This window comes from Sarcophilus harrisii, chromosome 2 (assembly GCF_902635505.1).
Source record: "Sarcophilus harrisii chromosome 2, mSarHar1.11, whole genome shotgun sequence".
Taxonomy (NCBI): domain Eukaryota; kingdom Metazoa; phylum Chordata; class Mammalia; order Dasyuromorphia; family Dasyuridae; genus Sarcophilus; species Sarcophilus harrisii.
Genome location: NC_045427.1, coordinates 570,424,280 through 570,451,876, shown reverse-complemented (window position 1 = coordinate 570,451,876; position 27,597 = coordinate 570,424,280). Strand labels below are relative to the sequence as shown.

General features: G+C 33.2%; 1 protein-coding gene across 2 annotated transcripts in view; it reads left to right on the top strand.

Annotated features, from left to right (window-relative positions):
- The window catches only part of CCDC186 (coiled-coil domain containing 186), a 57,469-nt gene that overhangs the window by 7,175 nt on the left and 22,697 nt on the right, over positions 1 to 27,597 (top strand). Inside the window, exons 2-8 of one of the 2 annotated variants that reach the window (XM_023495781.2) lie at positions 6,027 to 6,085; positions 16,575 to 17,263; positions 20,108 to 20,234; positions 21,603 to 21,731; positions 24,395 to 24,607; positions 26,318 to 26,437; positions 27,410 to 27,514. In XM_023495781.2, the coding sequence (XP_023351549.1) occupies positions 16,608 to 17,263; positions 20,108 to 20,234; positions 21,603 to 21,731; positions 24,395 to 24,607; positions 26,318 to 26,437; positions 27,410 to 27,514 (1,350 nt within the window). In that variant the 5' untranslated portion in view covers positions 6,027 to 6,085; positions 16,575 to 16,607. The remainder of the gene's footprint in view (positions 1 to 6,026; positions 6,086 to 16,574; positions 17,264 to 20,107; positions 20,235 to 21,602; positions 21,732 to 24,394; positions 24,608 to 26,317; positions 26,438 to 27,409; positions 27,515 to 27,597) is intronic. The other variant, XM_003755374.4, reaches the window with a different exon arrangement.

The window sequence follows — 27,597 nt, the reverse complement described above, 5'->3', positions numbered from 1 at the left end:
AATAAGGATAAAAAGGTATAATAGCAGGGGGTTTATCTTGAAAATGTATTTCTGGTTCCTATAGTTGGGGTATCATAGTTCTTGTGATAATGTTTAGCATTATCAATTCCCGGGCTAGAGTGTGCTTTATTTTATGTAATTTCTTAAGATCAAGATTCTTATTTTAAAAAATTGTTGATTAAAAAAAAAACTTATTGAAGAAATACTTGTTCACTTGTTTATTACTTTATTAGAAGTGAGATTTGTTTAGGTCTTAAGTGAAATTACTGGGCAAAAAAAGTCACTATGAAACAATTATTTTATTTGGAGGGGGGGCTATGAAGGGCGTTTTGAAATAATTTTAATAAACATATAAACCTCACTGACCAGTTACCTACAGCTGATGAGCTCCAGCAAGAGCGAAACCACTTCCCACTCCATTGAAATAATTTTGAAGTGTGAATTGGTCCTGTAGTACTGTGTCATAAAACATAACTGAAGTGGAAGATAATGGAATTACAAAATTATATATATTGAAGGTTTTTAATATTCTATAACATTTTTCCTAGATACAAAAATTATTTCAAGTCAGCAAAGTCAGGTTTTTTTAAATCTCATTTTTCAAAATTGTGTTTATGTATCATTAATTTGAGAGTGTATAGACATTTTCCAAATTCTGAATATGTGACCTAAAAATGTGCCAGACCTAAATGACATGTTGCCATCTAACCCTCCTGCTGACTTTGCACAATTGCCAGACCATTCTGTAGTTAAAATGGGGAGCTGTTTGATTCTAACAAATCTTCTCTAACTCCTTTCTTTTTCTTCCTAAGGATTATAAATACACCTTATTCCTCTCTCATTTTATCCCTTTAATTATTGCCCCTTTCTCACTAATAATGATTCAAGTCCATTTCAAAAATTTTAATTCACACATTGAATACTATGTGCAAAATCCCGTATTCTACATTAAGAGAGTCTGAGATTTGGTTCCTCATTTTAAGGAGTTTAGAATCTAGTAAGGACATTAAAAGATGCATAATAATTATATAGTACAAACAGAATATGGCAATTGCTTGAAAAAAATGTAGTAGTATAAGTATTTGAGGAGGGAGATACCATTACTATGGATTGATGGAAGAGGAAAATTAAAAAAAAATTTCTTGGACCTAGTTGGTAACATTTGAGCTACATAAAATTTCAATATGCATTGAAGGGAGAGCCTTTCCTAGACAAAAGGAAAGTTGATAGTAAAAGCATGAAAAGAAAAAAGTGTTTATGTTTTTGAAACATTGATTCATTTTGACTGCAGTGTTATATGGCATAAAGTAAAATGAAAAGAAGAGATAGATTGAAACCAGATTGTGGAGAACCTTGAATTCCAGACTAAAATGTTTGAACTTAGCTCAGTAAGTAAGAGAAAGACATTGAACAGTGGAGTGATTTGATAATATCTATGCATTAGAAAATTAATCTGAGAGGGATATATAGTATAAATAGATTATGGGGTAAATCAGAATGGGAAAAGATCGAAAGATTCTGAAAAAAGGGAGGGGAATGATCCTCCTAAGAGATAGATAGGGTCAGAACTAGGGTCATGATAGTGGTAATGGAAAGAATGAGAAGGATGTCAGATTTGTGGAAGAAGAATCAATCGAGCATTTATTAGCACTTACTATTTTGTTAGGTGCTGGGATCCAAATCAGAAGTGAGATAGTTTTTGCCTTCAGGGGTGAGAAGGGAGACCTGAATGCTTACACTTAAGCGGGGTAATTTTGGGGGTGGAGTGTAGACCAAGACAATAGCTCTTGAGTGGAATCTTATGAATTTCAAAATGTCGAAGTAAAGAAAAGTATGGGGAACTACAGCTAGTACAGAGGTAGAGAAATGTTCTGGATTTAAAAGACTTAGTAGACCAGAATGATTGGGGTATGAAGGGGGTGAAACTTAACAAGACTAGAGAGGTATGATGGAGTCAAGTTATGAAAAGCTTTAAGTGCCAAACATGAGTTTATATTTGATCTAAGAAAAAGCAGGATGCTGGTGAATTTGGTGAGGAGGAGAGGTGGCTTGGTCAGCTACACTTTGGGAAAATTGTTGTTGACAATCGAATGTAGAGGGTGAATTAAAGAAAGCCTGAGCTGGATTGCTAATTAGGAGGCTACTGCTATAGTGTAGGTGATGTGATAAAGACTGGGAACTAGGACTTGAAAAACCAATTAAATATTGAATGAAAGAAGAGTCACATTGTCTTTTAAACTATGTGATGAGGAGTATAAAATATGGAAATTAGAAGGGGAGATTTTAGTGTGCTTTAGGATAAATTTACTTTTTTAAGTATACCTGTGACTTCCTTGTAGAATTTAGGCATTTGGAAATGCTGTTCAGCAACTTGGAAGATAGTTTGGAAGATTGGGACGTTGTCTAGCGGTGTCTAGTAGTTGTCTTTGAAATTTTAATGAATAGATTTAATTTCCAGGCAGTTGAAAGTGACTTGAGGGCAATGCTTTAGAATTATTCTATTCGTTGGAAGACAAAAAGGAGAGACCACTGAAGCAAAAGAACCACGTGTTGTGTTACCATCATAACTGACATTTATAATCTATTTTAAGTGTGCAAAGTATTTTATTTATACTATTCCTTTGAATCACGAAAATCTGGAGAGAAGAGAATGTCTGGGGTTGGTTATCATTGTGAAATATTTGAGAGAAAAAAGCTATGAGATTTGAAGATTAGAAAGCTCACAGATGATCTTAAAATAGAAAGCAAATTGAAAGAGGCTGTAGAGGCATCGAGTTTCCCATTTAGTAGTTTATAAATAAGTCTCTTGAACAGTCCAAGTGATTTGAACTAAAAATTACACAGTGACTTCTTAAGTTGTAAATAATTTTAAAGAATATTATGAATAGTATATTAAAATTAAAATAGTAAGATTAAAATTAATAATCATATTAAAATTACAATGTATTTTGTTATTATTTTGGAAAAGGTTCAAGGAATAAAATCAAATCCTGGACACTTTACATGGGATAAGTATATAAAAGTGTTGGTGTTTTTTTTTTTTTTCTGGAGACTAAATGAATCAATTAAAAACTAGACATTTTCAAGAAATAATGGTATTTTGGATTATGTTTTTAATCTTGAATCAAAGAATAAAGAGACTATGCAGCAAGCAGTCTATTGGTTATTAATACATGAGATGCTATTTATAGAAGTAATAGTAATACCATATGAAGTCAGAAGCTCTTGTGTTCAAATTCTCTCTCTGACAGTGTCTATGTAACTTGGAGTAAGTTACTTAATGTCCCTGGGCCTTAGTCCAGATCTGTAAAATGGAGACCTTTTATCTCTGAGTCTATGATTTAATGAAATAGCTGCCATATAATTAAAGGGAAATGTGGGGATAGAACTCAGGAGAGAATTTAAGGCTTTAAAGAGATTGTTGAATTATAAAAGTGATCATGGAAACTGTTAAAGTATATATGTTTTCTAATAAAGAGATTATAAAAAGATAACTGAAAAGACTGACCTTTAAGTAATATCCATAGTTGAATGGGGAAGAAAGAAAAGATGACATTGTTTACATTCCACATTATCCTCAATTTCTTTTTGGATAGGCTTATTAGCTGGATATAAGGGAATATATATGCCATGGACATAATATGCTGGATTTCTGCTAGGCACTTGACAAGAGACCTTCTTGGGCAGTGAACGGAGTGAGTAGATGGCTCCAAATATCTGTCCTTGTACCTGTTGTTCAGTCATTTGTGTCCAACACTTCATGACTCTGGGCTGTACTGTCCGTTGTTTTGTTTTGCTTTTTTTGGCCAAGATTCTGGAATGGGTTTGTTTTTTCTTTCTCTATTGGATTAAGGCAGAGGTAAAGTGACTTGCCCAGAATCACACAGATAGTGGCTCAGGCCAGATTTGAACTCATGTCTTCCTACCTCCAGGCAGGTGGTGTATCTACTGAGCCATCTAGTTGCCTGTACTTTTTAATCAGCGATTTGGATGGAGTAGATAGCATTTTTAGAAAGTTTACATGATTGCATAAAGCTGGGAAGGATAGATATGATATTTTAGGAGACTAAATCAGTATCCAAGAATTTCATTGTTTGAATGAAAGCTACACATCATAAAAGAAGAACTTCAAGTTGTAGTATTATTCATGAATGGTAAGTATAGAGTTGTTTAAAGTAACCCTAAACATCTATTTCATATTCCATGATGGCATTATAGAAGACACATTATGTCAGTACCCAGCAAAATGTCCTTGAGGACTACTGACAACATTCTAGGTCATTCTTACTCAAGTAATTTTTGTTCTTTGCTAGATTACAAAAAGATTCAGTAAAGAATTTCAAGATTAATTTCAGACTCATAGTTTTTTTTTCCCCTAGTTCCTTGTGAAAGTAACTAACTTGTGAGGGGGTTATACATGTATATTTAAAAAAAAAAAAAAACATTTTCCTATATTGGGAGAGAAAAATCAGAATAAAAGGGAAAACCAAGAGAGAAGAAAAGGAAAAAGAAAATGAACATAGCATGTGTTGATTTACATTCAATTTCCACAGTTCTGTTTCTCTGAATTTTGAAGGTATTTTTCATCCAAAGTTTATTGGATTTGCATTGGGTTATTGAACAGCTGAGAAGTAGCAAGTCTGTCAGAGTTGATTATTGCATAATCTTGCTGTTGCTGTGTATGATGGTTTCCTGGTTCTTGTTTCACTCAGCATTAGTTCATGTAAATCTTTCCAGGCTTTTCTAAAACCAGCCTATTGATCATTTTTTACAAAACAATAATATTCCATTACTTTCAAATACCATAACTTATTCAGCCATTTCAAATTCATAGAATGTTAATTATACCTATGTTCCCTGGTTTCAGTCATGTCCAGCTCTCATGACTTTATTTGGGATTTTCATGGCAAAGATCCTGAATGATTTGCTATTTCCTTTTCCTGTCATTTTACAAATAAGGAACTGAGACAGAAGGCGTCAAACGACTTGTCCAGGATCATACAGCTAAGAATTTGAACTCAGGTTCTCCTGATTCCAGGGCAGGAGCTCTATTTCCTAGCTGCCATGTTAGATCTGGAAGGAATCATAGAAATATAATTTTGCCTCTTCCTTTTCCAGAGGAGGAAATTAAAGCCAGAAAGATAAAATGACTTTAGTCAAGCTCATACAGATAATGATGGAGCTCTTCCTAATATATTTCAAGTATAATTATTTCATATTTTTTTAAACATTCAGCTATTGCCTTGACTAACGCATGTCTGATGGATACAGCTACACAGATATATAGAAAAATACTATACAAAACACTGCTGTAAGAACACATCGGATTAGACTTCTTCATTGGTTCAGGGTAATTTGCTACTATAGTTAATGGGAATTAAATCTCTTAGTTGCAGCTCTGAGTATCTTAATTAAACCATACGATATAGAATTTCCTTTTGTCTTCAGTAATATACTACAAACCATATTTTAAAATGTAAGATTTCTGGAAGTGGCTAAATTACCTTTCATTGTATATGAATCCTTGAACTTCATTCCTAGGAAAAGAAGTTAAGATTATAAAGAATCATCATGGCTTCATCAATAATAGATCATACCAGGCTAACATTATGTGTTTTTTTTTTTCTCCTGACAGTCACTAAACTGGTAAATTAGAGGAATATGTTGATATAGCTTACTCTTTAGCAAAGGATTTGATAAAACTTCTTTCAGAATTCAGTTCATTTCCCACGTTCTGTAGGAGGCCTTTGTCAGTCCTTCCCCCTTTCCCATTCATCTCCTCTTCCCTTTTCCTCCCCTGGTATCTTTCTTTTGAGATTACTTTTCCTTTACTTGTATATATCTTTTATGGACATAGTTGTCTCTCCCATTAGAAAGGGAACTTCTTGAGGGCAGTAACTATGTTTTATCTTAATTTGTTTTCTTAGCTTTTAGTAAAGTTCTTGGGAGATAGTAAATCATTGTACTTGTTGACTGACTAAACTCTCCCTAGTCTCATTCTGGATTTCCCTACTCTTGCTTTTCAGCTACATACTTGCTGCTGGCTCCCTAAGACAACTTTACCTTGAGGCTGACTCAATAATTGGTGAGTCCCTGGCAGCAACCTCCATATCTTGAGAAGATCCAGCCTGATTGCTAATTCCCTGGCCTCCCCCATTTACATATCTGCCCCCCTGGAGATGATAATAATCTACTTGACTTCATTCCTCAACTCTTATCCTGTCATATCTTCCCCCATGCCAGAGATACTATATCATATCTTCATTATACAAACCCCATCCCCCATCCCCCACTGTATGCTTCTGTCCTTTCAACCCAAGCCCATCAATAGCCCATGCAACTTCTACCCACCCTCCTATTATGATCTCAGGAATGTGTATTCCATCAATAATTTGCTTTCTTCATGAACCTTTTCCTTTTTCCTTCCATCTTGTCATTTCTCCTTCTCCACCCTAGACTTTTTCCTGATGACTTAGCTTTCCTGGACACCTTTTCAACACTTGACCCTTCTACTCATTTTCACTCATTAATACATCCCCACCCCCCTTTGCTCCTCTCCATTTTACTAGATGTCGAAGGAGAATTGGAATACTCTTTGTTCTCCATTGCTGCTTGCAGATTTCAGACATCCCTTCTACTTTCATCATTTAGTAACTTCTTTGTTGAAATTAATTTTGCTTATCCCCAACTCTTGACCTCACACTAGAGTTCTGCAGCACACATATTGATAACTCCCTCAAACATTCTAACTTTCCAGTTCCTAAACCCTACTCTGCTCCTCCACCCTACTGCAGCTGATCATTTTCTTTGATCTTGCCATCTTTCAGAGTTTATCTTCATGAACTCTGAAATACCTTTTCCTGATCATAGTCTGTAGTTATTTCATCTTTCCCTCTATCTTACAGCCCTGTCCCTGTTTATAGACTCACTGTAATTCCCTATCTCTTCCCTCTTAGTTCTTTCTCATTCTGTCCTGGTTATACTCTCTATTACCTTCTTCGCCCTGACCCCATAGTGAACCAATTCAATTCTTCTCTATTCTCTATACTCAAGAGCCTTGATCCCTTACCCTATCACTGATCTTTCCTGAGCTTTGAATTACTCAACCATTTATTATCTTCACTACTATTCATGTGTTGCTGAAAGAAGCTGGAAGAAACCACAAAACCCTAGGACATATTCAACATATGACTGCTTGCCATCTAGGGGAGGGGGGGTGGAGGGTGGGAGGGAAAAATCGGAACAGAAGTGAGTGCAAGGGATAATGTTGTATTTAAAAAAAAAAAAAATTACCCAGGCATGGATTCTGTCAATAAAAAGTTACCATAATAAAAAAATAAATAAATAAATGTTAAAAACTAAAAAAAAAAAAACACAAAACCATGCTAACTTAAGTCCATATTTGTTACTTAATCTCAACTGAGCATCTCCTTGAGACAAGGTAATCTTACATCTCTCTAGTAGATTCACTATTTCACATCAGGTGGCCTTTCCAGTCCTTTTATCCCTCTTCAGACTTTCCATTGTTCCCCTCCCTTTTCCCTGAAAAAAAACTGATGCCTTTTGGAGAGATCTCCCTTCTATCTCATCTCACCCATCTCACATCACTCAGATTCCTTCTCCACGATCTCCTTCATCCCGTCTCACATGAAGGTGGCCCTTCTCCTTTCCAAGCTAACCCCTCCTGTGTTACATATGTGATTACATTCCATCCCATCTTTTTTTAGTTCACTGGCCCCCTTTTCATCCCCACTTTCTCAGTAATCTTCAATCTCTCTTTTGTAGTGGCTTCTTTGCCCCTACATACCTATGCCTCTTTTCCCCATTCTCAAAAAACTCTCTTCTCCCTTTTGTAGCTGAACTTCTTTTAAAAAAGCCATCTATATTCAGTGCCTACATTTCTTTTCCTCTCACTCTTTTCTTAACTCTGTAGTTTGGCTTTAGACTGCATCATTCATTTCAAACTATGGTTTTCAAAGTTTTCAAAGTTAGTTATAAGTAATCTTTTTGTTGTGAATATAATGGTCTTTTCTCAGTCCTCATAGTTTTCCACTTCTCTAGAACCTTTAATTACCCTTATTCTCTTTTTGATACCTTGTTCTCTTTAGGATTTTGTAGCACTGCTCCCTCCTGGTTCTTCTCCTGCCTCTGACTGCTCCTTTACATCATCTAAAAGTGTCTTCTAAGGTTCCGTCCTGCTCCCCTTCTATTCTCCTTTAAATTGCATTACTTAATGATTTCAGATGGTCTTGTGAATTCAATTATCTTCTCCATCCCAAATGATTCTCATCTGTTTATCCAACTCTGTTTCTAGGTTCACATTTCCAGTTGCCTATTAAATATCTTGAGTTGGATGTCCCTTAAACATCTTAAATTTAACATGTCCAAAATAGAATTCATCTCCCTTCCCTCCCCAAATCTTTATTTTTTCTTACCTTCCTCTCAGTCTGACCCAGACTTGGCCATCTAAATGTCATCCTCAATTCTTCACTCTTAACTCTGTATGTGATACTTGGTTCTGTCTATTCTGTCTCCTCAGCTTCTTATAAACATTCTCATCTTACCCCCAACACTGCCACCTCTCTAGTATGGTTCCCTTATTGTCTCAAACCTGGGCTATTTGCAGTAGTCTTCTGGATGTTGCTTCAAGTCTGTCTTCACTCTGATCCCTTTTCCACTCAACTGTCAAATTGGTTTTCTTAATGTTCAAGTCTGACTCCCTTTTTCAGTGGCTTTAAACAACCCTACATAACCTCTTTATTTTATATTTTCTCCTTCAAGGACGTTACAATATTTGACTGTGGTTTCTGAGGTATGTAATATTCTGTTCCACTATTCTGTGAATTTTCAGTGATTGTCCTCCTTACCTTTTTCCCCTCCTCCCTTGCCCAGAATGCTCTTTCTCCATGTCTCTGCCCCCTGACTTCTTCTCAGGGTCAGCTAAAATCTTACCTTCTGGCAAGAAGTCTTTCCAGTCTCCATTAATGAGGTACTTTCACTTTACCTGTAGATAATCTTGTTTATACATAGTTGTTTGCATGTTGTCTCCCTGACTAGATTGTGAGTGCCCTGAAGACAAAGGACTCTTTGCCTTTCTTTTTGTATCCCCAGTGCTTTGCAATTTTCCTAACACCTCAGTAGATAATTAATTTTTAAAAATTAAATAACTATTAATTGTTCTGCATCAGTTGCTGTTTTTTTTTTTAATAAAAGTTATAAAAATTTAGTAATTTCTCTCTCATCCTTAAGTTCCAGGAAAACTGTACCATTATGAAATAAAATGTTGGAACATAAATTTCATATTAAACAATTATACATTGTAAACGAGGCAGTTCATTGGGCGGCTACCTTAGTTATACTCCTCAGATCAATTATCTATTCTGTCCTCTTTCCTTGTCTCAGATGTCCATTCCCTTTTCTTAACTTATTACCCCTACCTCCACTTTTCTATCCCATCCTCTTTAGCTTAATTCAGGACTGCTATAATAATTCTTCTCACTCTTGCAGGCAGCTTTCAATAATTCCACTTCACTGATTCATTTTCAAAAGAGATGTAGAGTAGAATACCCTGGGAATCTGTATTTGAACCCTGTGTGGTGGTGGTGTGTTTTTTTTTTTTTTTTTGAGGGGAAAGGGGATTATTTGTTTTGTTTTTTTACCATTTTTTATCTTTGACTTGGATCAAGACTGAGGTAGCTTACTTACGAAATATCAAAATGACAGACAGCTAGGATTGTAGCTAACACTAGATTAGTGGTAAAACTCACGGAAATAATTCAATGAACTGTGTATTGATTTAGAAAACCACAAATGAATATTTTCTGTTTTCATTTGTTTTGTTAAATATTTCCCAATTGTTTTTTCTTTCTTTCTTTGCTGAGGCAATTGGGGTTAAGTGACTTGCCCAGGGTCACACAGCTAGGATGAGTTAAGTATCTGAGACCAGATGTGAACTAAGGTCCTCCTGACTTCAGGGCTGGTGTTCTTTTAAGACATTGGGCTGGATAGAGTAAGATAAAATTTGAAAGTACAAAATAAACAGGATAGAAAAAAGAAAGATTAAAAAAAAGAAAACATTTTCATGTGCCCAGCAGAACATTGGGGGGATGTTTTATAATTTATTTATTAATTTAATTATAACAATAAAATCCATTTCAAGAAAGCATATATAATAATACAAAAAATTATATTCATGAGTATCCATCTTTGCTTTCTTGAAAGTTATTTCAAGACTTTCAAGAAAGCTATTTTGTTTTGCATGGTTTTTTAGTATCATTCCCCTCCCCCCCTTTCATCATCTTCCCCTTTCCCAAGCAGGCTACAGTTAAGCACAAAAATATTTATATATACATACACACATATCTGTGTTGTTTTAGTATATAAAAATATTCACATCTACCCAGAGAGCCCCACACATAGAGGTATATCCATATACACATATCCATAGACCTACATGCATACATAGCAAGATATACATATACATGTATATATGTATTTATCCACATGTAAACATGAATCTAAAATGATAATAATATGGATGGCATATAATATAGATTTCTCTCTGGATTGAATTAAGTTTGACTCTGTCTAAGATCAATGATTACTAGCCATACTTTCCCCCCCCCCCCCCCCATCCTTGTAGTGTTTTTATATTTTTTCTTATTTCCTATCTCTGCTGACTCTTCTACTTAATTTGCCTTGCTATTATTTAACCTCCTCTACCTATGGATATCTCCCTTATCTTCTCCTCTTACCCTTTCCTTCCCTCTTCATCACATCACACCTTATTAATCTACACACCTTACACCATTCCACTACATACTATTTTGTTGTGCTTCACCTTATCTTAAGTTACTCTTTCCCCCATTCTTTATTCCTTATCCACTATTGTCCCACTGCCATAAATCTGTACCTCATCTTATCCTATTCTCCCTCCTCCCCCATTTTTTTATCAGTTTTGGAAGGTGCTATAACCCTGTGTGATATTTGTGTGGTGTTGCCTATTTAACCCATTCTCAATGTAAGTACGCTTATCAGAACTATGGGCCCTCCTCTTCCTGCCCCCACCAATACCTATGTCTGTTCTTCCTCTACACCTCATTTGTGTAATATAATTAGTATTTTTATCTTTTCCTAGACAGTTTTGCTTTTTAGAGTCAAATCATATTCAACTCTGTCCCAATTTTTCTTTTGAACTATCCAATTATTGATGTCAGTCTTAAACATGAATATATTTCCATTGTCCATGTTAAATTCCTTGAAATTAATCTTTGATATTGTCTCTTAAATGTTAAACATTTCTACTAATTTCAGGTTTGGTTGAGATCAAGTCCTGGAAATTTGCAACTTCATTGAATGTCTTTTTTTTTTTCCCATTGTTTTAAGGCAGTTGGGGGGTTAAATGACTTAACTAGTAAGTGGTCCATTGCACCTCTCATTTGATTTTTAGAGTCTTATTTTGAATTTTTCTATAAATTGTCTCTGGGCAGGGAGCCCTTTAAACATTACTCTTTTGAGTAGAAGAAGCTCTTTTGACTTCACTCTGAACATGAACTCCAGTCTTCCCTATACCCATAGTAAAGTTCTATGGTTCAACTCTTTCTTCTTTGCCTATTATTACTATTGTAACTATTAGTATAAGCATCTCTAATTGTGGGGTGGAGGATGAGGTCTCTAACTTCACTTCAGCTCTCTCCTCTGATCTGGAATCCTAAACCAAGAGCTCCTGCCCCCTTTTGTGAGTGCAGCCAACAGCATCCCTGTCCCATTGCCTCTGTACTCCCAATGTGCTGGCTCTTCTTCCTCAAGCTCCCTAGGCTTGGCTTTCCCAATCAACCTCTGTTCTCTCAATCTTCCCAGACTCAGAGCTCCAACTTCTAGCAGTCTGGGAAGTGAGACTTCCTATGATTCCTGCTGAGGCTTCAGCCAAATCCAGGTAGCTCTAGGGGTTCCTGCTGACTTTTTCTGTGGAACTAGCCCAGAGGTGTTTGCAGTTCACACTGGTTAATCCAAGAACCTAGTTTTTCTTGTGGTCTTTTTGGATTGTACCTGGAGGACCCCCATTTCTGACCCAAGACCTTGTTTTTCACCAGTCCATGTTTATCCCAAGGCAAAATTTTATTGTTTGTGGGGGAAATACAGAGCTTGAAATATACTGACCTATTCCACCATCTTCCCAGAATCCTCCTCTATAATTAGGGTTTAAAAATAAACATTAGAAGTTTCAGATAGTGCATAGTTAGCAATTTGTCATGAACTTTTTTGAGAAGCATAACTTCCAGCAGTAACTTGACACTCTCACTCTTTGACCAGAACTGATATTATCTAAAATACTGTATTAAATTTTGGTGACAACAGAGTAGCAAGAACATTGATAAACTGGAAAGTGTCCAGAAGAAAATAGGCATAATGGTAAAGTGACTTTATTCCATGTAATATGGAGGATCAGTTAAAGGAACATTTTTATCTAAGAGCTTTAGTTGAAAGGCTTTCAATGTGGATTTCAGGAGCAATTAGAAGTTCTCTGTAGAGACAAGTTAAGAGTTGATGCCAGGAGAGTCTTCTTGACAATTTGAGATATCTGTAAGAGCAATGCTTTGCCTCAGGACTTAATGAGATTTGAAGGTAGAGAAGCAGAGGCTGGATAACCATTTAACAGATATGTTGTAGTGGGAGATCTTTTTCAGATTTGGATGGGATTATATAAAACTTAAGTTCTCTTTCAGTTATCATATTCTGTGTATTTTAAGAATTCATTTTATTTTTTGTAGTCTTCTGCACTTTTTTAACTTCATAAATTTAATTACACATGTCACACTATTCAAAAGGGGAGTTTTCTTCAGTTTTCTTTTCCCTGTAGCCTATAGAATAAGATTGAAATTCCTTAGCCTAATAGTATTTAAGCTCAATCTGGCTTCAATGTATCATTTTGATATTTCAGGCTATTCCTTTGCACATACTTGAAGTTCTCGCTAAACTGTAATTTTTGCCAGTTTATATTATCTTCCTGTGTTTTTGAATACTATTTACCATGCTTGAAATACTTTTCTCTATATCTCTGGCCTATTGAAATCCTGCTTTTCCTTTAAGATCTCAGGTATTACCTTCATGAACTCCAGCCTGATCCCTTTAGCCTCAATAAACAAATTCCATCTTTTTTCCACAGCTGAAAGTGACCTTTCTCTCCTGAAAATTCCATAACAAATATCAGAATCTTTCTATTGCTCCTTGTCTTTTAATCTTGAATCTTAATGATCTTTGCATATTAGTTGTTGGTAAGCTCCTTGGAAGTAGAGACTGTTTATTTTCATCTTTTTTCTTTATTAAATTGGATTTGCCCTCAAGTCATTATAATGAAGCTTGTGGTACTAGTGTGTCTCCTGAATACCTTTTGACCAAATTATTTCATTTTATTACTATTAACTAAATAGTTAATAGTTGTGGCTAGAATGGAACGCTGTTTCCTGAACTCTGTTTTCCATCTTAAACTTCTGTGTATTTCCATCGGGTGCCCTATATTCCTTCTCTTTTTCAGTTCTTGGAATCCCAGTCTTCCTTCAAGCTCTACTTATGAGTGTTACCATCTATATGAAGCCTTCAGTTTCACTTAAATTGTTTAACAGGTTTTATTCCTACCCAGTAGAAGGTAAATTCCTTGAGACAAGAACTATTTCATTTTATTTTATGTATCTTCAGCATCTAAAAATTATAGTAGAGGCTTAGCTGAAAGAAAACTTGGGTTCAGGTTTCAGCTCTAACACATTGGCCATGTGACCACTGGAAGTTATTTAATCTTTTGAGCAACTCTAAAAAACAATAAATTGCCAAAAAAAAAAAAAAAAAAAAAAAAAAAAAAAAGGTGCCATATTGTACTGCCTGATCTGGGAATATATTATTGCAATAAGATCACTGATTCAGTCTGTGAATCTATCCCTGGTACCTAATGCAATGCCCTGTAATTTATTTCATACCTACCATGTGTATCTATGGATAAATAAGAAAAGAAATATGGATGGAAGAAAGGATTTAGTTATCATTTACAAAGTTTTCATACAGGAGTTATTTGGGAGATCAAAATATCACCAAAGACACTTTTCTTATAAGGCACTACCCATGAATATGTCAAAATAATTACACAAGGTCACTTAAAATATAGCAACAGAGAACCTTGTTGAACTTTTGATAATCACGAGAGATGTAGAACATTGAGAGGTATACTTATTAAAAGTGTTTGCCACTGTTGTAAACATCCAATTCAGAATGCAAGTTGAAAATAGATTCTTTTTTTTTGTGGAAGATATTGTGTTTGTTCCATCAAACTCTGAACAATTTATGACCTTTTTTTGTGCTGTACAGGTGCTAGAATCAAGTTTTCCTTATATTTTTTATTGTATTTCTTCTAGTTTTTATAAAGGATTATTACAAATATACAAACCTATTCTTATCATAATAGCTTTCTTATTTGGAATTAATTTTCCTTCCTTTTCTTTGCTAATTAGTTTTAGAAAAACCTATACTTCTACCAATATACTGATTCCAGAATATCTTGATTAACTTCACATGATTGATCATTGACCATAGTGATTTGAACATAGTGATTCAGTTAGCATTGGACTGAACAAAGTGAAGTTTCTATAGCTCATTGTGTTTCTTGTTTTGCTGGGGTAACTGAGTAGTTGACTTTTATGAAAATTGAAGAACATAGTTCTCAGTATTCTAATATGTAAAAAAAATTTAGGAAACTAGTTTTCTATTAAAGTCTATTAATATTCCTAAGATTCGTTGATTTGTGACATAACTAAATTCAATTTGTAGGTAAATTTTTAAAAGGTGAGGATGGCCAGGTTTTCAAATGAGCATTTCTGTAATTTGAATGAATTTGTGATTATAACTATGGTTAGAAGATTTCATTGAAAGATTGTGTTAAGCTCTTAGAACCATGTTTTATTTTGCAATTTTAGATACATTATGTGCTTTCTCTCTCAGTAGACTACAAATTCTCTAAAGAACACATGTAAGTCTATTTTTTGTGTATGTCCCATATTCATGCTTTTTTTTCCTACAATGTTCTGCTGCATATATGATCATCCAGTAGTTTTTTAAAATGTTAAATTTTTTTTTCATACTTTACTCTGGAGAACTGGGAAAAGAATTTCTACTCTGAAAGAATCATGGTTTCTAGAACCATGGAACCAGGAACACTCACATCACATATCTTTGTTACTATTGAGAATGTTTGCAAACCATCACAAAACTTTCCAGATTTCCCTGCCAACCTGAAAAGCAGGTTCTCGGTTGGTTGTCCCTTCTGGCCTGGCTATGTCCTGAAGCACTTCTCTGACATTACTATAGTAGCGTAGAACTTAGTGAATAGCAGTTCTTTGTTGTCCTTATTTGTGAGAGTGTCATGGATATTTTTCCCTCAATAAGTGCTGCTTTGCATGGGGTGAGGAGTGGGGAGAAGCACTGCGAAATAGCCTGGTGTAAGTAGATAAAGGGCTGGCCTCTGAGTCAGGAAGGTGAGGCTCATGCCTTGCCTCAGACACAGAAGGTGCTGGGTGACTGGCTTGCTTATCTCCTGAGACCTGTCAGTGTACCCAGCAACTCTTAAAGATTGCGCGTTTGGAAGGCGTCTCTATAGTGGGGATTTCTCAAACAGATGAAACCAGTGTTTCAGTACCTCATTTTTGGATAAAAGATACACTACAAAACAAGGCCCTCAGAGTGTCATAAACTCTATCCTCATACCCTTCATCTTTCTGTTTTAAACATTATTTCTTCCAGGCCCTTAAGCTGGTCTGTCTTCTTCGAATTGAAGGAAATAGTTATTTTTCTAACTCCACCTCCCAGCTGCTGGCTTTGTTTCTACAGTTCACCTATAGGGGGCTAAGAATAAACATGATAGGAAAACTGAAATTAACTGCTCTAATTATCTTTGTCTGAGTTGCTTCAGTGTCACTGCCCTGGTTGGCAAAGATTCAGTGGGAAGTGTCCTGACCAGAGTTGGGAAAACTAGGATTCAGATCCTGCCGCTGGCATGTGCTGCCTCTGTGAGCTTGGGTAGTTGAATCAACCTCTTTGAGTCTGATTCCTTGTCTTTGAAAGGGGTGTAGACCAGATTGTCTCCGAGGACTCTTCTAGTTTTAGTTCAATGATCCTGGATTCCCAGAAGCCCAGGTAGAAGGCTGCAGTAGCCATTCTTGCAGTAGCCCTTGAGAGTTAGTCACCCTCTCCAGCTGTTTGACCAATGACCTCTTTGACTTCCCACATGAGTTTAGGGGGAAAGGGTATATATGTATGTATGTTTATCTCGTATGATGTATATGATGTTAAAGACGAGGCTTTTCCATCTGTTTTGCTCCTGTACCTTAAGGACCAGGGGAGTTGAAGCTAAAACCTTCTGTGTGTATGTTGTCTCCTGCATTAGAATGTGAGCTCCTAAAGAGCAGGGTCTGACTATTGTATTTATATCCTCAGCACTTAGCACAGGGCTTTGTACACTGTAAGCCGTTAATAAATACTTCATTCATTCATGAGCGAGTATATGATATTTTGGGTATTGTTTTTTCTTTTAGATTTGTAAAAGGAAATCCAGAAGATCACAAGAAATGCAGAGTGAATTGGTGCCAGTTAGCTTGTCAGAGGTAGAGAATATACCTTCCATTTCATCTGATAAAACTACTGGCTGTGTATCTGCAACAAAAGGCTCCACAAGCTGTTTTTCTGGACATGAAGAGAGCAGCTTAGATAAAGATTATAAACTGCTTCCATCAAAAAAAGAGATGACTTCACTTACACTTCCTGAAGGTGATCGAACTGAAGCAAAAAAGGATTACTCACCAGATCATAGTGAAGTTGAAAATTCTTGTGATAAAATAGACACATTTGAAGAAAAATCTCAGAGAATAACTCATTTTCCTGGTGGAGATTTTGCAGAGCAAGTAGCAAAAACAAATGGAACAGAACAAACATTAACAGAAATATTGCAAGAATTAAGGTCATCTAAGCTTGCAGAAACATCCAATGAAAAGACTTATTCCGAAAGTCCATATGATACAGATTGCACCAAGAAACTCATTTCAAGAATACAAAATGTTTCAGCACAGGAAGATTTATTAGAAGAAATAGAATCAGAGCTCTTATCTGCAGAACTTTCAAATGAACATAGAGTACCCAATGGAATGAAAAAGGGTGAACGTGCTTTAGTTATGTTTGAAAAATGTGTACAAGATAAATATCTGCAGCAGGAGCATACTATAAAGAAGTAAGTGTTGACTTACCCTAAAATCCATTTGGCCAATTATCAGAGAGAGAAAAATTTTAAATGTAAAATTAATATTTTAATATTGAAGATCTGGTGAGTAGTTAACATAGTGCTGACAAATGTATCAGCTATCTTGGATTTTTTAAAAATAACTTATCAAAAATTTACTTAGAAAAATATATTTATTCATAGAAAAAAAACAAGGTGAAATTTTCTTTCACTTTTATATTTTTGTAGAAAAATGACTAAATGAAATTGAACAATAAGAAAAATTCAATTATACATCAAAAATACTATATATTTCCCTTTTCACTTTAAGAAAATTAATTGGAGTAAGGTACAGGACAGTGAGAGGAAACAGTATAAAAATAAATATAAAAGAATCTTCACAGGAAGGGGAAGGGAAGGGATACCAGGTAGGGAATCCATAAGGTAATAATTAAGGGAAGGAGAGAGATTATTAGGAGATTACCATAGACCAAGTTGAAATGTCCAACCAACTGATCTATTTCTGTCATTTCTTCCTCTGGTGAATCCTGAATATCCTCACAATATTAACTTGCATCCAACATACATTTTACTGTATTACTTCCTTATAACTTTTTCTGAAACAAAAGCATTGTTTTTTATAATATATATAATTTTAATAATATTTTAAAATATCACTAGTAAATTTACAACATAAATTACATTTTTATGAAAAAAAACTTCAAAAACAACATTTTAGTGAGAAGTTTTATGCATTTTTGCAAATCATTTTACCATCTGGCTTAATAGGAGATAGTTGGAGTCTCATAACTAATTCTGCATTAATTTGTTGTGAATGTTTTGATTTGTTGTGTATGAAGAAAATCTGAATTTACACAGATATATAATTGGAAATTAGAGGAATATAATATAATAGGCAAATTATTAACATCTTAGTAGTTTTTACCTCACAGACCCCTTGAAAAGAGACTCGGTGAGTGATCCGTAAAAGTCCATGGACCAGACTTTGAGAACTGCTGTTCTTTTGTAGAATAAAGTTCTGTCATTCAAAGCCCATATTTTTTCTGACCCATCCTCCCTTTTCTAATCTTATTTCATATATACATATATACATACATACATACATACAATTTCATAGTACTTAAAATACTGTAGTTTAACCAAGCCTCCTCCCCCCTTACCCTGCAAATCATGGATCTTTGCTGATACTATTTCCATTTCTTTGAAATGCCCTACTTATGTTCATTTCTACCTTATAAAACCCATTCATTTCTTATGACTGTTAAAATGTCACCTGCTCCATAAAACTTTCTTTGATAAATACTAGTAGGAAAAGATCCTTTCTGATTCCTCTGTGACTTTGGTCACGTTCTGCTGCACTTGAGGCTTATAGCAAACTGTCTTATATTGTTTTTATTTATATTTATTATTCATACTTTATTTCTTTTACTGCATTTTAAGTTCCTTTGAGGCTAAGTTCTGGCCCCTTTTATATTTCACATCACAAGACTGATCATGTATATAACAGGTATTCACTAATTATTGAGACGAATGTTTTTATTTTGTAATAAGGTTTCTTTGATATAAACAAATTAGGAATACTTTCTTCAATCAAAAAATAAAAATGAAATAGAAAAGAGAATTATCTTCCAAGAAAATTGACTTGCTTTTTTCAATCTTGTTTCATTTTGTCTGTGCAGAATATTTTTAAATGTTCCTTCCAAGATAAATTGCTTAGTTATTTGACATTGCCTTTATAATTGTTTAAAAGATTTTTTTTTACTGTTATTTAAGTTTTAAAATTGAGAATTATTTTTGCTGTATATATGTTAAACTTAAAATTAAAATCTCTGATTTATTGTTCCTTTTCTTTCATTGATCAAATTAACATTAATTTTCTTAAATATCAGTGAAAAATCTTTAAGAGGTATATAAAATTTAATTGTATTAATTATGAATAAGATTTAGAAATATCAGTCCCCTTAAAATTGTCTTAAATTTAGCTAGTATTATTTTGTATCATTATTTTGGGGAATAAATCAGGTCATTCAGATAAATCTTGTAGATTCAGACACTTCCACAAAATACTTACTTGTTGCTTATCAACGAAATATTCTATGCATTGTGTGTATGTGTGTGTGTGAGAACTGCTTGTGTTCTTAACTTATTCCTTGGTTCTGATCATGTCATTGATATTTGACATTTGAATTCTAAAAATCTTACAATTAGGAGCTGTCAAAATTAATTTAAAATTAAATTTCACAAATATGATATATCTACTTTTTTATAATACAAAGTTCTATTCTGGGCACTGGGCATACAAAACCAAAACGATTCTGATCTCAAGCTTGTCCTCTATAAAAACAAACTTATATTGTCTTTAGTTTTTCCTTTCTGGGGAAATGTTTGAATTTCACATTTCACCATTTTCATATTACAGTAATATAACTACAATGGACTATTATTATTTAACAATACATATTTTAAAATACATACACAGAAAGAAATTGAAGAATGCAGTTAATTTTCCCAGTAATGTTAGGTGTTTAGTCAGTGAGATATGGTTGCTTTTGTATGGTTATAGTGTAATAGTATTATTAACTCACAGCTCTCTACTAAACAAGCCTGCCTGATTTGCTTTTTGTAAAATTCATTCTGCAAATTCATGTGAAATTACAATGATGGCCATAGCACATTTTGCAAATGAGGTATGGGGGCATAGTTAATAGGATGATTGAAAGGCAGAAATTTTGCGGTAGTCATGACAGAAATCCACATCCCCTTAAATGTGTATCTTGCAGCAGTTTTTTATCTTTTTGGTTTATATTTTGTCTATTCTGTCCTTTTTATGTTTAGGTTAATTAAAGAAAACAAGAAGCATCAGGAACTTATTTTAGAAATTTGTTCAGAAAAAGACAACCTAAGAGAAGAACTAAAAAAACGAACAGAAACAGAGAGACAACATATAAACATAATTAAACAGGTAAAGGGCAAATAAATAGTCTTAAAGCCATAGGCTATAGGCATACCTCAGTTTATACAATATATAGTAAGGAGTTTTTTTGGGTGTTGAATATGCAGAGGGGAGTTTGTAATATGAAGTGATCCTAAAAGTGAGTCTCATGCTCCCCCTCACCCATTTTTCTTTAAGATAAAATTAAAATGGTATCCAGATTTTCCCCCATTTTGTTCAAAAGATCTACCTGTACTCAGCTAGTTTCCATAGAAATGAGAGGACATAAAAGGTAATTTGATTATCAACTCCTGCTAACCAAACTGCTAATTGAGACTGGGTAATGATCCAAAAGCATTGTTTTAAACATTTTTATTTTGGAATGAATTTTTATAATGATATCTAAATATAATACATTAATTTACTTTCATGTTGGTTTTTTTTTTTTTAAAGTAATACTTGTAATAAAATTATAAAGCTCTACCTCATCATTGACTAATTGACCTTCTGAACTCTCTTCTGCCTTGGTTCAACTCTTCTCTGTGCTGCTTTTATTGTTGCTGCTGAACACTGGGCAAAGTTGTTCTTGCTGTGCTTGTTTCCTGAAATATGAAATATTTAGAGCTTAAGTAAAACCTTTTCTATTTTGTTTAACCTCCTAACTTGACATCTTAAAAATAAAAATAGCTTAGAAAAATTGCTAAGTTTTTGCTAGTCTGGTATAGCTATTCTACTATTGTATAAGTGGAAGTTAACTATAGTTGTTATAAATTTTGATTTACTTGGATGCATGTTCCTTGTGCTTTAATTTTGCTCTGTGAGAACTAGACTTTAAAGGACAGGCTGAATTCTTTTTTTCTGTTTTTAATTCATTGTTAACAGTTAGGAATTTCACACTGGCCAGATGGAAAAGAACCAGGGCTATTCTTTTTAATAAATTCACTAGGCATTTGACTATTTTTTATAAAAGAAAACTGAAGTAATCTTATTTTTATCATTTGGAAAATTATGCTTGAACAAGGATTAGAAAGCTGTTGTAGCAACTTGTATTAGTCATTTTTTTTAACATTTGTACATTTTTAAATATTTATTTGCATAAGGTGATTGATATTTATATAGTACTTTGAGATTTACAGAGTGCTTTACATACATTCTCATTTGAGCTTCATGATATCCCAGGAGGTATAGTAGGAATATTATATCTGCATTTTACAAATGAAGAAACTGAGGCTCGGAAAAGTCAAACTAATAACACTGCATTGCTTTAATTTAATTTTTTTTATATCCAGACCATTTAATATGTAGTACTTTCTATACAACATCATTTCATATTCATTTGTTTACATATTTATAATTAAAAAATCTCTATGTAATAATATGGAAATATTTGCTTTACAGTTAGAAACAAGAATAGAAGAACTTAATAAAGACATTAATATTTCCAAAGAAAAACTTGTAACACAAGATGCTGCAGCCAAAAATGCAATTCAGCAATTACATAAAGAAATGGCTTTTCGAATGGAGCAGGTAATTGTATATTATTAATCTTACAAATCTGATATCTTATCCAACTTATGAGTATGTTTCTTATTTTAAGTAAATTAACATCCTTAGGAAAAAAGGATCAATAGTGCATAAGAAAAAAAAATTAATAAAGAATTCCTTGGAATATTTAAATGATATATACTACTTATTCTTTTATTATTTTTTTGAACCCAGCCAAAAGGAGGCTATCTACTTTATACAGATGAATACCATTCTAAAGAGAAACTTAATCTGGGTTATTAGTTTTAGAGTTCTTTATACACATATATATATTTATAAAGAGAGAGAGTTCTGTATATATCTTTAAAAGTCATAGTAAGTTGTATGCTAATGATAGTGTAAAAGTAAAAGAAGTGGAAGGAAGTGTTCTTTTAGTGTATCCATTCCAGGAGAGAAGGAAAGAGCAGACCCCATCAGGAGCCCACTTAAAAGTGCCTATAATTTCCTCTGTACTTAACTCTAACTTAAACTTCTACTCTCTGTTTTCATCTTGAATGGTCCTAATGGTGAGTTGCTTTAATTATTTTTGTTATTCATATTGGACCAAAACCTTTCTGTATAACTACTTCTCTACTGGATCTGAATGCATTAGATTCCCTTTCTATAATGACAGTGTTTCAGAAATTTGAAGAAGGCTATTTTATCCTCCCTTTTCTTTTTTTTCTCATCCTTTTTCTTGTTATTGTTGTTTCAATCTTTTCCAGTCTTCTTGACCTCATTTTTGGGTTTCTTAGCAAAGAAAACTAAAGTGATTTGCCATTTTTTTTCTCCAGCTCACTTTATAGATTAAAAAAAAATTGATGCAAACAGCTTTAAGGGAGACTTTGCTTAGGATCACACAGCTAGTGAATGTCTGAGGTCAGATTTTAATTCAGAAAGATAAGTCTTCCTGACTCCAGGCCGGGGACTCTCTACTGCGTAATCTAGATTCTTCTCATAGAACATTGATTTTAGATCCTTTACTATCCTGCTGCTCTTTCTTGTAGTAAATTACACTTTCTTTTTCTGAGTGGAAAACTGTTTAATCCAAGCCCTGGTGTTTTCTTAGTAATTGACAGTAAGATGGCTAGCCTAAACATTCTGGAAACTGACTTAAAAAGAAAAAAATTTTTTTTTCTCTCTCCATTCTTCTGTCATATCTTCAATTCTTGTATACATGTCATCCTCACATATTTGTTATATATAATGCTTTTTTCAAACCTTAAAGTGATATACAAAGTATTAAGTATTATTATAATAATAATAGTTATTATTATGAGTTATGCTATCACTATTATTTTATTTCATATGTAATAGGAAAGTATAGTGCCTTAGTTTCAAGATCACATAGGTTATGCTACTTATTTAACAAAACCAGAATTTCAGCTTATGTCAGATTTAGTGTTCTTTTTGTTGCTTCATTCTCCTGATTGTCTGATTGCATGCTTATTATTTGCAGGATTAGATGTCCTTTGCCTCCTTTTATCAGGATATAGTAGGGCTATTGAGATCACATCCTAAAAATCCCTTACATTTGCATTGGCCTTTATAGTAGACAAAATAAGTATCTTTATCTTAACTCCCATGTTAGAAATTCTATAAGAATGGTTTTGTTTTAAAAGAATATAAAAATTCCAGCTCCATTGTCTAAAACTTTTAAATGTGAAGCTTACCTAATGAACCAAAGTTAGAGGAGATCTTAGAAATGACCTAATTCATTCCCCTCATTTTACAAATGAGAAAACAGTGACTGCAAATGGAAAAATAACTTACTTGATATTAATGGGCGTTTTTCACACATGCTATCAAATTGTTATTAAAAGATATGTAAATTCATGAAGGATATGTGATTTCAGTAGAGTGGGAAATCTCTGGTGCAGAAATTCCATTTGCAGCTCCCAATTCATTTTTATTACCTTATAGGTTTAAAATTCCTTTCATTTCCAAATTATTTTAATCCTTCCTTTTTTCCAGGACTCTGATTTAAGTCCTAGGGTTATTGTTCAGTCATACAGGTTGTAAATGTTAGGGGCTGCGTTTCAAGTAGATAAGTGCTTCCAAAAATTTATAGAACTAAAGAGAATTGGGGAAAATAATGTTCTTACTCTGTCCTTTGTGAAGGGTGGGAGACATGAAGTATATAATGCTGTCAAAGTCAGGTAATGCTACCGCTTTTGCTAAACTGCTATTTTTTTCTCTCTTTTTGTAATTCTTCATTACAGGAAATAGTTTTTTGGGTTTGGGAGGAGGGAAGGATTAATTTGGCAATGAAAGGAATGTGAAAAAGATAGTAATAAAAATTTGAAAAATAATAGATTGCAGATCTCTTCAGATAAAAGTACTGGCAGTAGCAACAGAAGAAAACATGGTAGCAATATTTTTTAGTTGAAAATGTCATTTAAATCACTTGTTATATAAGTGTCTTGTCAAGAATGTTGGAAATAATGACATACCAAACAACTAAAACAATATTTTGGCACTGAAATGGTAAAGCAGCTAAATAAGGCATTTAGAGTATTTTGGGATTTTTAAAAATAATAAAGTAAGAATTTTGGCATAATTTAAAATATTTAGCTTTGTTTTCATGCATTATGTTAGTAAATAAAAGATAAATAAAAATGTTAATGTAAAACTACTTTTTTGTTCAAAATAATATTAAAATAAAGGCAAACAAGAAATGTGAAGAGGCTCGCCAAGAAAAAGAAACAATGGTGATGAAGTACGTCAGAGGGGAAAAGGAATCTTTAGATCTTAGAAAAGAAAAGGAGGGACTTGAAAGAAAACTCAGAGATGCAAATAAAGAAATTGAGAAACATGTTAACAAAGTTAAACAGCTTTCTCAAGAAAAAGGAAGACTACACCAACTCTATGAAACAAAGGTAGAACATTTTTGTACATAAGAACTTTACTATTATCTGCACTTACGTAATTGTTAGTCTTCTAATGAAAACTTAACAATTAAAAAAGTCTTCTGCATCTTTCCTAAGCTAACATTCTTATTTTGTACAAAGTAATTTTGATATGATACTATGAAATACTGATAAATTTTATCCAGAGAGTAACTCTTTCTTAGAGACTTTTTTTCCACTTATACATACTAATGTTGTAATTTTTAATTTGTATTCCAAGGTAAAGCTTCCAATTTGATCATTTATAGGAATATAGATAATATCATTCATATGTGACTTACTTTAAGAATTTGCAAACAGTTTAGCCATATTTATCAATTTGTTAATACTTGGATGCTTTAGAAAAGGAAAATTACTGATGTGACAAAATATGGCATATTGGTTTATTTTGTTTACTTTATTATGTTTACCTTAGCTAGATAAGTTTTAGTTAAGAAATCTTACTACTTATTCCCAGGAACTTGTAAAAAAATTCATTTCATATTATCATTTTAACTTTTTCTAATTGAAAAGAAGTAGAAAGATGTGCACACTTTCAACACAAATGGTAGATTAAATTTTTATGTCAGGAGTCATTTTAGTTTTCAGATTTGGAAATTTTGCTGCCCTTTTGTAGGTTGATCTTAAAAGTTGTTTGTGCGTTGTTTTTTTTTTTTTGTTGTTGTTGTTGTTGTTTGTTTGTTTTTTTGGAGTTTGTTGTTGTTATTTTTTATTTCCATACTTAAAGAAACCTGAGGTTGTATTCCCAACAGTGTTGCAAATAGTTTTTAACTTGGCCGTCCTGCTCATTAGAAAACAAACCTATGGTGCAGTCGTTGGCACAGTGGATAAAGTACTATTCCTGACATCAGGAACATCCGAGTTCAAATGTGATATCAGACATTTAACTTTTCCTAGCTGTGTGACCCTGGGCAAGTCACTTAACCTTAATTGCCTCAGCAAAAACAACAACACAAAAACTTGTTCATAGAGTAAGTAGCCCATATTTAAAGTGCTTTTCAGCTTTTTAAAACTAGGGATACATAGCTTCCTAAAACTCAGGGGCATCTTTTTATGAGATGTCAAAGTGGAAATTGAATTTTATTATAATATATAAGGAAAATCTAGACTCTGAAATTTTAGAAGATTATCAGAATCTCTATTAGGCAGCAAAAATTATTAAGCCATATGAAAAGGCTAAAGGAATTTGTATTGGAAGAATTAATAAAGGAATTTCTGGTAGAATCCAATAAATTCTTACCTAAGAATTATTATCACCCCAGTTGTTTCATTCAGTTTGTTTTAATAACTTTTTCTTATAAACTCTTATAAACAATGGGCTTAAATGGTACCAGTCTTTCTTCTCCTTCTTGACCACTAAATTCATTAAAGCTCATTGAAAAATTTTTACTTTTGCCTTGCTATTTGCTGACAAATTAAAGCAAGGAGTCTTGATTTGAGGCCCTAAAATAAAATAAAAATAATCTAGGACTATATCATAATATAGTTGGCATATTGTTTTATGCTTTTAAAAACATTTTGGGAAGGGTTCCATAGGGTTTACTAGACTGCTTAAGGGATCCATGACACAAATTCCGATAACTAATTCAAAGAAATTACTCTAGGAACATTCCTATGGCTGATCTTTATTATGTAGGAAATAGAAAAGTAAAAATGTCAACTAATAACATTATATTTTAGGAAAGTGATGCCACTAGAATGAGCAGAGAAATTGAAAAACTGAAAGAAGATATCAACTCACATGTCATCAAAGTAAAATGGGCACAAAACAAATTAAAAACAGAAATGGATTTACACAAGGTTAGTAGTATAATAATGAGGTGGAATGGAATGATAGTCTAATATATTTTGCCCTCAGATACAGTGATGGGTAATGATATTGGAAACTTGATATAATAGCATATTGGACCTACTTTATAGCTACATCTTTATATTGAAGGCTATTTATTTAGAGATTTTTTTCATGTGAAATTATCCAGATATTACTGTCATTCAGAATTATCTCCATAGAAATATTAATCTTAAACTTTAAATATTTTTTCTACCCTTTAACATCAAAGACAAATGTTTACGAAAATTATATGATTTCAACAAATTTTCAGATTTATTATGAAATTATCAAAGACACTAAGATTCTAATTTGTAATCAGATGGCAAAATCTGATAAACATCAGTAATATTGGTCAGGGAAGAAGGGAGTATTGTTTAGAGCAACTAGATTAATAGGTTCAGTTTCTTTTTAAAATTACTCTATGCAAAATTTCAAATGAACATTTTGACTCCAAATAAAATTGCTATTTAAAATATACATATTCTGATTAGATCTAACTGAGTCAGAAGAGTGGATATTGAACTTTGAACTTTAAAATCTTAGCAATTTGATGTCAGTGATTAAAAAGTTGTTTTCAATGTTATTTTGAAGTAAAAATATTATGTTTCATTTATGAACTTTACTATTTTATTTTAGATTTCACATAGCCATCACATTTCAGAAGGTCAGAATTAAGGACATAGATAGCTTTTAAACGAATGCTATAATTTAAAAAACAGCTTTTCAATTTATATTCATTCTAATTTTAATTGAGAACTTGGTGAAATTAAACATTAGATTAATGTGATATTGGAACCGGATGGAGTTTAAAGATAATATGATCTAGCCTCAAGACAAGGAAATAGATCCCCAAACAAGTTGACTTTTGCAGACCACAAAGCTAATAGAACCTGTTAAGTCTCCAGTATTATTTTTGCTTGTTTTGTCTTTTTCCATTTCAGGAAACCAAAGATAAACTCAAAGAAACAGTAATTAAATTTAATCAAGCCAAAGAAGAAGCAGATCAAATACGGAAAAATTGTCAAGAAATGATAAAAGCATATCAAGTAAGCTTTACCTTTTAACTAAGCAACTAAAGAAAATTCACAATATTTTTTAAGCTTTCTCTGCTTATATTTTTCATATTGAA